Here is a 15,188-nt window from a genome sequence, read left to right as displayed (position 1 = left end):
TTATACGCCATACCGAAATGCAGTTGCCCCGGTAACCACGCTGCCGAGAACCATTCCTGGCGGTAAAACCCGCCGAAGCCTTTGTTACCGGATGCGTCCGTCGCGAGTTCGAAGTCGGGCACCGGGGTCCATTCCGGAAGGTCGAAAAATGAAATGCCATTCCACGATGGTAAAAACGAGTCCCACCATTGCAAGTCCAGGCGCGCTTGTTTGGTTAAACGAATAAACTTTTGGTGTGGCTTAGCTGTGCGAAGCAGACTGATCAGACGTTGGATAAAAGTCCGGCCATGTACGACGACCCCGCATGCATGATTAAACTTACCGACTAGCGATTCCATCTGTTTACGAGTGCAAAACTTCTTCCCCGCCCATTGCGTAATAAGCGTTTGTAGCTCCGATAGTTTTTCGCTTGGGAGGCGCGCGGTCATGTTAACGGAATCTAGCTCAATACCCAGAAAAGTTAAGCACGTAGTTGGCCCCTCGCACTTATCAGGGGCCAGCGGCACACCAAGTTCACGCGCAGCATCCTGAATGGCGCGAATCGAATCTTCACAGGTTGATGTCCCTGCCGGACCGAGAGTAAAATAATCATCAAGGTAGTGGAGCACATCTACTACACCGTATTGATGTTGCAAAAGCCATTCAAAGAGATCCGCTAACGTATTAAAAATCCCGGGTGCAGAACGAAGACCAAAAGGTAAAGCTAAGTCAATGAAATATTTATCGCGCCACCGCATTCCCAAGAAATGACGATCGTCCGGATGAATTGGGACAATACGGTACGCCTTTTGAATATCTACCTTCGCCATTAGCGCCCCCCTGCCGGTTTTAATTATGAACCGAATGGCGTCCCGAACTGAACTATAACTGACCGGAAAATCGAATTTGGATATGCCGTCATTGACACTGTGATCAAGCGGGAACGATAAGTCTAATATTAAACGCCACGAGTCCGGTCTATTTTTCTTGGGAATCACTCCAAACCGACTGACATGCAAATTTGGCAACGGTGGCGCGTCGAAAGGTCCGACCACTCGGTGAGCTTGAATTTCACCCTCGAGGTACTTGTCAATCACCTCCGGGTGTGCCAGTGCTGACCAACAGTTGTCATCCGCTGACCGTAATCGTACAAGTTCCGAATTAAAACCGATCCGGAAACCGTCGCGAAGTCCCGTAACAACGTAATTAACTTTACCTCGATCCGGATGCGCGATTAAAAGCGTGTCAAAAGTGTCAATTTTAAGTGGAAAGTTATTAATCACAGCTGTGGTCAAATAATTGTTCATTTGGCCGCTGTTCAACAAAAAGTTACACAACACAATATTACTAAGCGAGGGGTTGGATTGTTTATCGAGAGAAGGCTCGACGAGAGTCCTTGGGGCGACGTTCGGGGGATCGGTTTCGCTTTGCGGACACATGGCGCTGGTGCTCGAGCAACCGGTGATATCCCTGGCAGTCTGGGAACGAACAGATGTGGCGGAAGCGACATATCTGTTGATTGCTGTTGCAAAACCCGGCATTCCACGAGTGGCAGAGTAGCCGACCGGTGGAACTTCCCCGGGGTTCTTCGCGAAAGCTCCGGTTACCTGACGTATTGGGGGGCGTATCCTTTTTAATCAGGTCCAGCTGTCGAGTATTAGTCACCGCGGTATGGTAATGATACAAGTCGGGCCTCATCATGCTCCAATCGCGACTGTTGCTAGCCGCAGCTTCTCGGCGATATGCGCGATCGTAATGAAACCAGCCCATGCCACCGAACCGCTTCGATGTGCGAATTATTAGCGCCATGTACGCTAACAGGTCGCGAGCGCGCGTCGGGAAAAAGCTGGTGAGGACGGCCGTGTAACTGTTAAAGCATTCCACCCAGGTAAGAATGTCCGAGATGTCCCGTTTTTTCCCCGGTTGTGGTTTAGTAACAATTTGGGCCCCCACTATAGAAAAGGAGGGCAACTCGTTTGGCGGTTCTTCTAGATTCTCAGGAATCAGTTCAGATAAATCAATAAATTCGTGCGACACGATCTTTTTCACCAGCTTGGCCGGGATTGGCGACCGGCCAGGACCGAGGACAAAGGCGCTTTCAGGGCTAGCATTATACAACGCCCCGACCGTGCTAGGGCGATTTAACTGTTCGACAGTTTGGTTATCTACAGCAGAATTTATGTTCGATTGGTTGTTGGCTGGGGGACCCGTGTGTGCACTATCCTGATTAGTTGGGATGAATGACGGGACATTCAACATACCTTGACTTGGATCCGTCGCTGGGTCATTTCGAAAAGTGCGCGCCGGGTCTCCGAGCTGCTCTAGTTGTTGGGCCCGTTCTACAGGCCCTCTTGCCTCGTGAAGCACTTCATTCACTAAGGATTTAAAACCACTGACAAACTCCGCTGATTTGAAAGCGGCTTCCCATGAAATGCCCGTGGTCGCCAGGTTGTCCGAACTAGACGCTTGAGTTTCCTTTGCCTTTGGGTTATCGTTCATAATGATGTGAATACCAGCCAAGTTAACTCACAAACAGAGAAAGAAAGAAATTTACTAATAGCACTTTACCACAAGCTGCTGTTGTTGGCGTTGTCGCTCGTTCGCCGACGGGTTGTTAATGCCCTCTGCGGGCTCTGCTCCGCACCTTGCCTCCACTCGCCCCTCCCATTCGGTCACGTGCTTACCTGACGTCACTGACCGGTTTCCTCGTTGTTAACCTTGGTTATTGCATAACCCCATTATATTCCCGCAAATCATAAACAGTAATATGATACTGCACTATGGTAAATGCCACATTGCCACTGTTTTGCAATAGCGCGTATCGAAATATATCAAAGAAACACTAACACAGGTCCGTTTATCTACATAAATACTCAAGAAACACCATCCTTGCTGATTTAAATTGAACTTCAATGTCTCAAGAAACGACACTGGCCGTGCACATTAAGACACCAAGGCCAACATCACTATAATTCATCATGAATGCATGTGCGCGCGAAGTATCTTCGCATTGATGATAAAATCAGCCTTTGCCTATATATCTGTTAGCTTTCAACTTGTGCTACGATTCTTCAGACATCAAATGTATGCACAGAATCTTCTTTAAATACTCTTTTATTTAAGGGATCTTGCTAAACAAGAGTCATATACGAATCATTGAAATTGACTTAGCCGCGCAAAGAACCGCGAACCATGAAGCAGAAAGTCGAAAAAAAATTCAATATTTTCTTCGACTTTGGCGATCCATCTTTTCGTTAGGAACATATGTATAGATATTTAATAATTTTGATGAATACTGGCTTAGTAGGGACTGTAAGAAACAGAGCTTCTTCGTCGACGAGGCTACTTAACACTAGTATTTTTACGCCATGCTAAGAATCGGTACTCTTTTCTACGTCACAAACCACAATATGGCGGAGCAAAAGTTCGCACAGGAAGTGGCAAAAATCGCGACTTTGGAGAGCTATAAAAATCTTTTGAGAAAGCCAATTTCGATTCTTTTTTCAGAAATGAAATCAGGAAAGTGAATACTTTAAATTGAGCCAATAAAAAAGGGGTCGAAAATTTCGTTGCAGTAGCACTTTAAAAATAAGTATGCAATGCATACATGCATGTGGGTAGCCCCAAACTTGGCAAAGATTTTCAAGTTTTGTTCAATGTCAATAATGGCGCGGGGAAAGGGTCCTACTAATAACCGACAACAACCGACAAGCTAAAAATTACTGACAGAAAGCTTATTATCATCGACAACGATGAAATAGACGCTAATAAATCAACTGCATGATGCTTAGTTTTACGTTCTAATGCCATACGCAAAGGCAAAAATGGGCTAGTTTGCTAGTTGGATACAGTTATAACAAAGTAGATATAGGAATAATTAATTAAATACCAATGAAATACCATTTCGGCGATTAATTTCTCAGAAAGTTTAGGCCAGTTTACATCGATCAGGCTGACAAAATTCCAGCTCCGCCCAGTCTCTTTCGTCGATAAACAAACTCGGCGGACAGATGCATCATCGCTCATCGTTTTTCCGCGTGTAGCATAGTGGTTAACCCGCGAACGGGCTACCCACAAAATCCGTTTGCGATATATCATAGACGAATCTCTTGACTTCGCTGAAGCGAGTTACATTATTCCAAAACTGAGCCTGAGGTAAGTCCTTGCTAATCCGTTAGCCAATTCATTATGATTAGAGACGGAAACTCGTCTTAGATTTATGGGAAACTCATCGAAGACGGGAAACTGTGTGAATCTTTCCCGAACTTTCCCGTCTAACTTTCCCGTCTAAAGACGGGTACTGAGTTGGTCGGGAATCCCGTCTAGACGAGAAACTCGTCTTAAAATTGTATTTTGATGGGTAAATTAGACGAGTTTCTAAAATATCAACGCCAACGGGGTCAAAGACGGAACAACGCTTTGAGAAAAAAACAAAATTATTATCGCGTATATAAGAATTACGATACCTTTTTAGCATTACCCAACCCATGAATTTATCCATCTGGGGCCGGTTGTATCAAGCCCGTTTAGCTTGAACGGGGAATACGTCAAAGTTAAATAACATGCACTCTTACATCTTTCTTGAATGAGTGAACTTGAATATTATTCAATGCATGAATATGTATAGTTGTAAACAGTATCGTTGTATTAAGGTTAAAAACATCTATAGTTTGCTTCAATTGCTTGTTGAATAAAACGGCCCCATGGGGTCGGTTGTATCAAGCCCGTTTAGCTTAAGCGATAAGTTAAGTTCAAAACACGCTGCCGTTTTATTCAACAAGTTAACTAAATGTTTTTGACATTAATACAAAGATACTGTTTACAACTACATATATTCAGTGCATAATATTCAAGTTGACGCATTCAAGAGAGTTGTAAGAGTGTTGTTTCATTTTGACTTATCCACCATTTAAGCTAAACGGGCTTGATACAACCGGCCCCTGATCATATGAATATTGAATGGTCGTATTCAGACGGGTTATTTTTTGTGAATTGTATTCGACCCATGCAAATCACTTGAACTCGAAGACGCACAGACACGGAAGGCCGGGACTAGATTGAGTTCAGAAATATCACCTATCAGACCAACAGCTTTATTAAAACTGTTTGGTTACAGCTTTTTTTACATTGGGCACTTCTGCAATCCGCCAAATTTAATATATATATCGCTCAAGTCTTCGCTGTGTTTTCTCAACGTAGCTATGATATAGAAAGTGCTTATATTTATGAGTAGATTACCCCCCCCATATACGGATGAAAGGGATGCCGCCAATGACGTCACAATGGGTGTGCATGGGGATGCCACGTGAACATTATGTGGGGATACATGATAGTTTCGCGTGAACATCATAGATGATACATTTTGCGTACAATGACGTCATACTAAATGTACACGGGAGTTTCACGTGTACATTATGCGTTTGATGTGTGTAGTGTTTATAGGGTATGATATAGGAATCAGGAACAGATTTTAGTATGAATTATTTATTATTTCGATTTGTTGAAAAATCATGGTACAGTTCGATTTGTTTGTGAAATAATTTTTATTAATATAATTTAGGTACTCTACGACTATTAAATAGATAGTGATTTAGGATACGATTAACTATTGTTCTAAAGGCACTTAAACTTACGGTTCGTTGTATTTTGATGAAATGTGCGATCATCAATAAGTAAAAATTAATGTTTGAGGGAAATAAGAACGAGTTTAGTAGAAACATTTGATCACGTCTTAGCATGCAGTCGGTGACTTCTATCCACCAATTATTATCATAACTCATCGGCCATGACGTTTCGCCAATGTACACGCTGTACCCGATTGGTTCTTTGACGTTCACATAGTAGCCATATTTCTTTTGTCGCATAGGCGGTTTGTTTGAGTATACGCGGAACACTTTACCCTTCCTACCGAAATTATATTCACGTTTTGTACAGAATCCAACTTTGAGACTTGAGGATTTCATCATCTATCAGAAACTCAGTCACCCACATTAGCTTTTCAGTTATTTGTTTTTCAGTGTCAAAGTTATTCTGAGTCTTCGATAACGTTAGGAGTACAGTTTTAACGACGAGATCTTTTAGAGTCTGCACACGCTCCATCGCCAAGGGTTATGTACAACTGAACCGCATTTTATTAAGTGACTGTTGATATTGCACAACATCACATGCGTAATGAATACATTAACATATCATGTGAGCATTGTATACAGGATTTGAATAATTAAACAATGTATACGTATACAGATAGATTAACAATGTACACGTGTACGACGTTGACGCGATGTTCGCGTTAACATTTCACGTGAACATTGTATACGGTATGCGTGTTGTATGCGTATACAGATAAATAGATCATGTATATGTATACGACGCTGATCTGATGTACGCGTTAACATTTCGACGATGCTCGTTTGCAATGGTTTCCTTAAGAAAGGTTTAGTAAACCATTTGGCTAGGTTTAGATTCTAATCCTCATCATCATCATCGTCATCATCATCACTGCCTTTATTTTTTTTCACATCTTCAATCTCGTGGTCGTTTAAAAGCCTTTTAATGAGGAACTTTCTCTTATCAACTGCAGCTTCTATTGCTTCTTCTGGGTCAAAATCATCATTTTGAATAAACGCATCTTTTGTGTGCATTATTTTCTTATGTACTGGATCTTTTTTCATTTGTCTCATCCACAAAAGGCGCTCTAAGTAGATATTTTCTAATTCTTTCTGGAGTCTAGGCATAACATTGAAGTAAGCTTTCTCTTTAGCGGTATGCTGATCGAAACCACTGCTTATAAGACTTTCTTTCATTTCCTCAAAAGCTGTGTTACTTCTTTGTTTTGCTTCTTCTATTAACGGTATCCAGGGATCCATTTCTTCTTCAGATTCTGAGTCAGACACCGTCGAACTTCCAGACTGCTGGGTGGAAGTGGTCGAGACATCATCTTGGAAATCTCTTTCTTGACTGTCCGAGTCTGTTTGAGACATGTTTCTTTCTTGTTCTCGTAGTGGACAGTAATCCCGTTCGTGTCTGCGCTGATTGTAACCGCGGCTAAAGTATCTTCCGCAAAATTGACAGCTCATTCCCTTACCACTGGAGGAGTGGGAATGCCTTGTTATCGAGCAGTAATGCAGTTTTATGAGCAAATGAGCATGTGCTCATGAGCAGTTATGAGCATGTGCTCCTCTGCTCATCGCATAAAACTGTACCCGGTTCATAGAGATTTTTTAGGCCCAAACTCCTATAGTTAAGAATGCGAGAATGTGCTCATAACTGCTCATGAGCACATGCTCATCGGTCCATCGGCCAAAATCATGGGTACCAAATTTTTGAATATATTGATATTGATTCAGTGTCTTTTTCAACCTTTGATATAGCAACTTCAAGTGCTCGAGCTAAACACATTTTGTCAGTGTAATTAATACGAATAATTGATCGCTTGCTGATCAAGTAAATTGATCTCATATCGTTTCTTTCCGGTGCCTCCGTTGGGCATCTCAACGTTTCACAATATTAACATTTACTGAGTCGTTTAATCTGAATCCCCGATTAGATTGAATAACTCGTTCAATTTAAAATGAACTTTAATTTCTCACTAGATATAAAGTGTAAAGGGTAATTATTCACTTATTTTGATAAAGCTCTGGCACAAATTTGCAGAGGAAGGGTCACGCATGCGCAAGCGTTTACCCGGCGTTAACGTTAAGAGTAAAAATGACAAACACAATTTTATCAACAAGATTCCCATCATCAGTGTATTATTTATCGTCAATAAATCCTTGGAATATACACCTGTGCCAAACCTTTTTTATAATTTCTCCATCTGTAAATGCTTGATTATGCTATTTTTTAAAATCATGAGCGTTTATCACTTAGTACATGAATGTCTATCTTGTCGACATAGTGTTTAAAAACCCAATATTTGAGATCAACGTATCCGTGATCTACGCATGCACACCATAACTTTCGAACAAACTCTTTATTTGTAAATGTTTGTCTTTCATCAAAAACAATCTTCCATTCGTTTTCGTCTTTTACCAGCGTGGATAAGATTTTGTTTTCAAAGCTGGATAAGGTCATGTAGATAATTGGGTGCACGGCATCTTCCCCCCAATAAAAGATTAAGTCAGCTACTTTCATTTTTACAGCAAATAAAGCACTCTTTGCCTCAATTCTTGTCTATGATCCGTACGGAACGTGGTTTTCCGATTGATGCGTGTGTACTTGTGCATTTTGATTGCACTAACGCGGGGTTTTATATCGCTGAGACGCCGGGTAAACGCTTGCGCATGCGTGACCCTTCCTCTGCAAATTTGTGCCAGAGCTTTATCAAAATAAGTGAATAATTACCCTTTACACTTTATATCTAGTGAGAAATTAAAGTTCATTTTAAATTGAACGAGTTATTCAATCTAATCGGGGATTCAGATTAAACGACTCAGTAAATGTTAATATTGTGAAACGTTGAGATGCCCAACGGAGGCACCGGAAAGAAACGATATGAGATCAATTTACTTGATCAGCAAGCGATCAATTATTCGTATTAATTACACTGACAAAATGTGTTTAGCTTGAGCACTTGAAGTTGCTATATCAAAGGTTGAAAAAGACACTGAATCAATATCAATATATTCAAAAATCGAGTACCCATGATTTTGGCCGATGGACCGATGAGCATGTGCTCATGAGCAGTTATGAGCACATTCTCGCATTCTTAACTATAGGAGTTTGGGCCTAAAAAATCTCTATGAACCGGGTAAAGTTTTATGCGATGAGCAGATGAGCACATGCTCATAACTGCTCATGAACACATGCTCATTTGCTCATAAAACTGCATTACTGCTCGATAACAAGGCATTCCCACTCCTCCAGTGGTAAGGGAATGAGCTGTCAATTTTGCGGAAGATACTTTAGCCGCGGTTACAATCAGCGCAGACACGAACGGGATTACTGTCCACTACGAGAACAAGAAAGAAACATGTCTCAAACAGACTCGGACAGTCAAGAAAGAGATTTCCAAGATGATGTCTCGACCACTTCCACCCAGCAGTCTGGAAGTTCGAAGACGACTGACTCGGAATGTTATGAAGAAATGGACCCTGGATACCGTTAATAGAAGAAGCAAAACAAAGAAGTAACACAGCTTTTGAGGAAATGGAAGAAAGTCTTATAAGCAGTGGTTTCGATCAGCATACCGCTAAAGAGAAAGCTTACTTCAATGTTATGCCTAGACTCCAGAAAGAATTAGAAAATATCTACTTAGAGCGCCTTTTGTGGATGAGACAAATGAAAAAAGATCCAGTACATAAGAAAATAATGCACACAAAAGATGCGTTTATTCAAAATGATGATTTTGACCCAGAAGAAGCAATAGAAGCTGCAGTTGATAAGAGAAAGTTCCTCATTAAAAGGCTTTTAAACGACCACGAGATTGAAGATGTGAAAAAAAATAAAGGCAGTGATGATGATGACGATGATGATGATGAGATTAGAATCTAAAACCTAGCCAAATGGTTTACTAAACCTTTCTTAAGGAAACCATTGCAAACGAGCATCGTCGAAATGTTAACGCGTACATCAGATCAGCGTCGTATACATATACATGATCTATTTATCTGTATACGCATACAACACGCATACCGTATACAATGTTCACGTGAAATGTTAACGCGAACATCGCGTCAACGTCGTACACGTGTACATTGTTAATCTATCTGTATACGTATACATTGTTTAATTATTCAAATCCTGTATACAATGCTCACATGGTATGTTAATGTATTCATTACGCATGTGATGTTGTGCAATATCAACAGTCACTTAATAAAATGCGGTTCAGTTGTACATAACCCTTGGCGATGGAGCGTGTGCAGACTCTAAAAGATCTCGTCGTTAAAACTGTACTCCTAACGTTATCGAAGACTCAGAATAACTTTGACACTGAAAAACAAATAACTGAAAAGCTAATGTGGGTGACTGAGTTTCTGATAGATGATGAAATCCTCAAGTCTCAAAGTTGGATTCTGTACAAAACGTGAATATAATTTCGGTAGGAAGGGTAAAGTGTTCCGCGTATACTCAAACAAACCGCCTATGCGACAAAAGAAATATGGCTACTATGTGAACGTCAAAGAACCAATCGGGTACAGCGTGTACATTGGCGAAACGTCATGGCCGATGAGTTATGATAATAATTGGTGGATAGAAGTCACCGACTGCATGCTAAGACGTGATCAAATGTTTCTACTAAACTCGTTCTTATTTCCCTCAAACATTAATTTTTACTTATTGATGATCGCACATTTCATCAAAATACAACGAACCGTAAGTTTAAGTGCCTTTAGAACAATAGTTAATCGTATCCTAAATCACTATCTATTTAATAGTCGTAGAGTACCTAAATTATATTAATAAAAATTATTTCACAAACAAATCGAACTGTACCATGATTTTTCAACAAATCGAAATAATAAATAATTCATACTAAAATCTGTTCCTGATTCCTATATCATACCCTATAAACACTACACACATCAAACGCATAATGTACACGTGAAACTCCCGTGTACATTTAGTATGACGTCATTGTACGCAAAATGTATCATCTATGATGTTCACGCGAAACTATCATGTATCCCCACATAATGTTCACGTGGCATCCCCATGCACACCCATTGTGACGTCATTGGCGGCATCCCTTTCATCCGTATATGGGGGGGGTAATCTACTTTTATGGGAGGAATTTCATACCCGGATATGGTTAGCGAATTGTTTCAAAATTCAACAAAGAATTTTAGGAGTCAACAATGTTGTGCTGCACCCACTGACCTTAGTGACCATAATATTACATTATTGACTGAAAGCGCGATCTATTCTAAAGAACTGTTCTAAAGAACACGAACAAGTTTGTTACGTTAAACTCACGAGCGATTGCGTTCGAAGCATTTTTGCCGTTGATAAATATAAACTCGAGCCGAAAAATGAAAAAACAAAACATGAACGGAACGTTTATTTCATTTTTTTAAATACCGAGGTATACAATGACAATAACTGCAGAGCGGCATAGTTATAAACCCGGCTTCATATTAATCATATATCAACGTATTCAAATGCATATAACGACAATTCTTTAGTCAAAATTTTTAATGCTCTATCATGGACACTCAGACAATTGACTAGAATATTTCACAACAAGTAAATATAATGCACAAATTTACAAATATGTAAGCATTTTAAATCGATATTGGGCAGAATTATTTATTCGTTTGCGTACGTGTACTGTCCTTGTTAATATTTTTTGCACGAAGATGTGACAAAACTATTGAAAACACCGCATCTTGAACATCTTGAAAAGCACTCCTCGAATATCAGAAGTAATATCCTTCTTTTTTACAGATCGTCAAATTTGCACAATACACTCACTAAAAACGTTTTTAATAATCTAAGCGCGCCCACAAACTAAAAAAAATCAGTCTGCGGTAATTTTCATCGACGCGTTGACCTATATGACGTGAGCAACGGCGGGGACACATTTAGGCCTCGAGCGGCGAGCGCTTAGTCCATCTAATATAGGTCATTGGCTGCACCCCTGCCACCTCATGGAGCAGTATTGTTAAAAATATTCCTGAGAACAAACCTTGTTGAACATCAATGTTGTTGCGGCCAGTTGTTTTATTGATGGTTCAAAAAGGTTCAACAATGCGGAAACTACTGTGAAACCGTAGTTCTGTTGATCCAGGAGAGGTAGACAAACCGTGGTGGGCATGCAGGGCCTAGGCCAACAGCGACTAAATAGGCTATTTTTATAGTAAAAGTTGAAAGCTATTTTGCATAAATGAAATACAATGATTAGTTAGTATACACAATTATACATGCGATATTCATTACCTCACAAATTGTTCACAAGATGTTCCGGATCGTTGTGGTTTTTGATAAATATCTTTTTGATTTTCGTGCTAAATATCGTGATAAATTATCGTGCTAATATTTCGTGATAAATATCTTTTTGATTTTAGTTTTATAATTCAAAATATCAGTTATGCTGACGCGAACCAAAATTTTAATTTAGCCAATCGCACGCTTGCAAACGTTTGCTGCATGGTTACCAGTTTTAACTCGTCTTAAATTCACACATGCGCATAACTTACAAAAACGCCCAACGTCCATGACATAATGGCGGACAACTTTCATTTCGCATTTGCATTCCCGGGCGTAATCAAAATCTCCGGGCGGAATTAGTACCCTCGCCCGCTCGGGGATTATGCTAGTAGCTCGAGTCGTATATGAGCTGTAGCCGACGAGATGCGTACCACTGAGTTGGCTATCAGCCATATACAACGAGAGTGAGTGGTGTAATTGTTTTATAATATATAAATATAAATAAATATCTTTTTGATTTTCGTGGTTTCTTAAATAGTTTTCATTATATGTTATTTGTTTCAGAATTTAACTGTTGTAAAACGTCACGAAATGGCATACACTCCAATCTCTGAAGACGAGCTGCATAACTATGGTGAATTGCCCGAAATAAGCGGTAATTCAATCATTTATGAACTTTCGGATGCCAAGATCCCTCCGAATGCAAGAGAGATTCTCGTTTATCTCTGGGCCACAACCCAGAGTGACGAGGAATTTCATCGTTATTACTATAGAATCCAAACCACAGATGGCACGCGGTCCTTCACCCAGTACATGAATGTTGCTGCATCCAAGGATGTTTCTCTCAATTCCGCCAACCTTTGGCTTCCTGTTTTTTCAGGATACGGTAGGTAATTTTCAATATTCGCGGTTCTTGTAGAACGTCTGCTCACTAAAAGCTTTTAACATTTTCTTCAGGGCAAGTTACTGTACAATTGATTGACGCTGAAAATCCAGGGGCAAAAGGCAAAAGCATTGCTTGCAGACGCCAGACGAAATGCCAGAAAGTTGGAGAAAAAGTACCTATTTTCAGTGAATTCTTCATCCTGGGTTACAGCTATTAAAGTTTTAAAACTTTCCGGCTAAATATGTTGTACCACCTTTTTTGAAAATACCGTGTGATTACGTTTATAAATAAATTTGCTTCACTTTATTCTGATTTGATCAATTTTACTTCCGATCTAGTACCAAACTATATTCTACTCTTTCTAAGGCTAGTTTCCAGTCAGAAAAATCATATTCTTCGGACCGTATCGGGCAGAAACGTCTCTTTTATCATTTTTTTCTCAACTAATTGTCTTTAGCAGAAAAGAAACCGTACTGGACTGCATGTTTAAACTTTCCTGACTGGAAACCAGGCTTTAGGTGCTGTTTACATGATCCCGTTTAGACGAGCTTCGTCGAAGCGTGAGATTAGCTTGAGGTGTCGAGGTGAGTATATAACATTATCCTATCAGTGATGTAATCATCCTGACAATATCATGTGCTTGTTTGGTTTCGGCATAAAGACTTATTAAAAAAATACCTCAAAATCCACTCACGTTTCTTTGAAACTCGGGTATAACCGCGGGTTCGTGTAAACAGCTTCTTAATGTGGAATGATAGCCTGGACCGGTGGTTATTTTACTAAAGTAATAATAAGTTCGGCGCGGGGTTCGGTAAGTGGGTTTTATAATAAACATGCATGGATACTTGCAGGGAGGTGAAACCTGCAAGTATGTTTAGTTTTTTTCTCATGCCTTTTCGGGAAAAAGAGTTCAGAAAGTTACGCATTGTAAAATTTTTAGTACGTAATTTCTTGTTCAAAAAACGAATATTCTAGTCGCAAACACGGCAACATAAACACTCGCTATTACGCTCGAATTAAAGCAAAAAAAATCTAAAATGCTCCCTTACTTTCGAAGGAGAAAATGCACGTATTCTGCGAAAAAATTGCCATTGTTTGCTGATTTTGCCAAACAATTTTCCGCGGCCATCTTGAAAATCTGGAATTCACCGGTGAGTTCGGAAATATAAAAATATAAATTTCAAGTTGAGTTCGAGAAGGCCATAACGATGAACGATGTATTTTGGCTTTTCTCATGCAGGAGAAAAAAAACCCTTTTTTTCGCAACTGTTTATTTTTCAGTTTTTTAATGTGGCCCTACTCGCAAAACACTAGCTCAACGTATAAAATTTTATAAATGATTTATCATTTTAGTAAGAAGTGCTCGAGCTAACATAGCAAAGGCGTCTGAATCCTTGCTATAGCTTATCTCGTTTTAAAAAATCCATTGAGGTCCCACAGTTTTTAATGTTGTCTACAAATTGCTTTAAAAGTTAACTTTGAAGTGAAATAATTAACAACTAGAAATACATTGCATGCAAAGTCCCCTCGCCTGAAGCGATATTTATATTTCTTATATTTCCATCACTGAAATTCTATAACACTCGTTTCTGCTGAATGATCGAACCCGTGCAAGTAAAATCCTATATCTTGGTACAATTTATAAGTCGACATTCAACTATAATCGTAATTCATTATAAATTGTGCTACGAATAGTTTTAATACTACAATTTTTAGCGAAATTTCAATTCCTTTTTAAACAGATTGACCTTAAAAATATATGCTTTCCCAATCAAAATCATTTTAACGAAATTGACGAATAAATTCAAAGAGGTGTCGTACGTTTGTTCATAAATCTACAAGTTAAACTACGAAATACTTGCATGCTTTAAAATACAAAATCTACCTATTTACCTGTTCAAAAACACTCCAAAAATGCTTTAAAATCGTAGATTTTTCACCATCTATTTGAATCAAAGTTTTTCTATCCGAAAGCATCATCTACTTTACATTTTAATCATTTTTACGAGTGAATTTTTCCGTATATTTTCAAAACCATCCAAATGAAAAATATTTTTAAAAAAGTTTTATAATTCAAAATATCAGTTATGCTGACGCGAACCAAAATTTTAATTTAGCCAATCGCACGCTTGCAAACGTTTGCTGCATGGTTACCAGTTTTAACTCGTCTTAAATTCACACATGCGCATAACTTACAAAAACGCCCAACGTCCATGACATAATGGCGGACAACTTTCATTTCGCATTTGCATTCCCGGGCGTAATCAAAATCTCCCGGGCGTAAGCAAATTCTCGGGGATTCAGTGCTAGTAGCTCGAGTCGTATATGAGCTGTAGCCGACGAGATGCGTACCACCGAGTTGGCTATCAGCCATATACAACGAGAGTGAGTGGTGTAATTGTTTTATAATATAGCTACTATATATGAATTCCATTTCATGAACATTATATGA

The 15,188-nt window shown here is 39.5% G+C and overlaps 1 protein-coding gene and 1 long non-coding RNA gene across 2 annotated transcripts; one reads left to right on the top strand and one right to left on the bottom strand.

The window, feature by feature from the left end:
• Nucleotides 1-1,324: 1,324 nt before the first annotated feature.
• Nucleotides 1,325-2,717, bottom strand: LOC114539351. Its single transcript, XM_028559980.1, has one exon. The coding sequence runs from the start codon at nt 2,476-2,478 to the stop codon at nt 1,348-1,350; it is 1,131 nt and encodes a 376-aa protein (XP_028415781.1). The 5' UTR covers nt 2,479-2,717; the 3' UTR covers nt 1,325-1,347.
• Nucleotides 2,718-4,026: 1,309 nt separating this feature from the next.
• On the top strand, nt 4,027-13,035 carry LOC114539350. Its single transcript, XR_003688869.1, has 3 exons — nt 4,027-4,134; nt 12,415-12,736; nt 12,808-13,035. It is a non-coding gene; the product is annotated as an uncharacterized LOC114539350 (long non-coding RNA).
• Nucleotides 13,036-15,188: the final 2,153 nt, after the last annotated feature.

This window comes from Dendronephthya gigantea, unplaced genomic scaffold (genome assembly GCF_004324835.1).
Source record: "Dendronephthya gigantea isolate DGI-Jeju-01 unplaced genomic scaffold, DenGig_1.0 000200F, whole genome shotgun sequence".
Classification (NCBI taxonomy): Eukaryota; Metazoa; Cnidaria; class Anthozoa; order Malacalcyonacea; family Nephtheidae; genus Dendronephthya; species Dendronephthya gigantea.
Note: the sequence above shows the minus strand (reverse complement) of the source record. Positions and strands in the feature narration are given on the sequence as shown.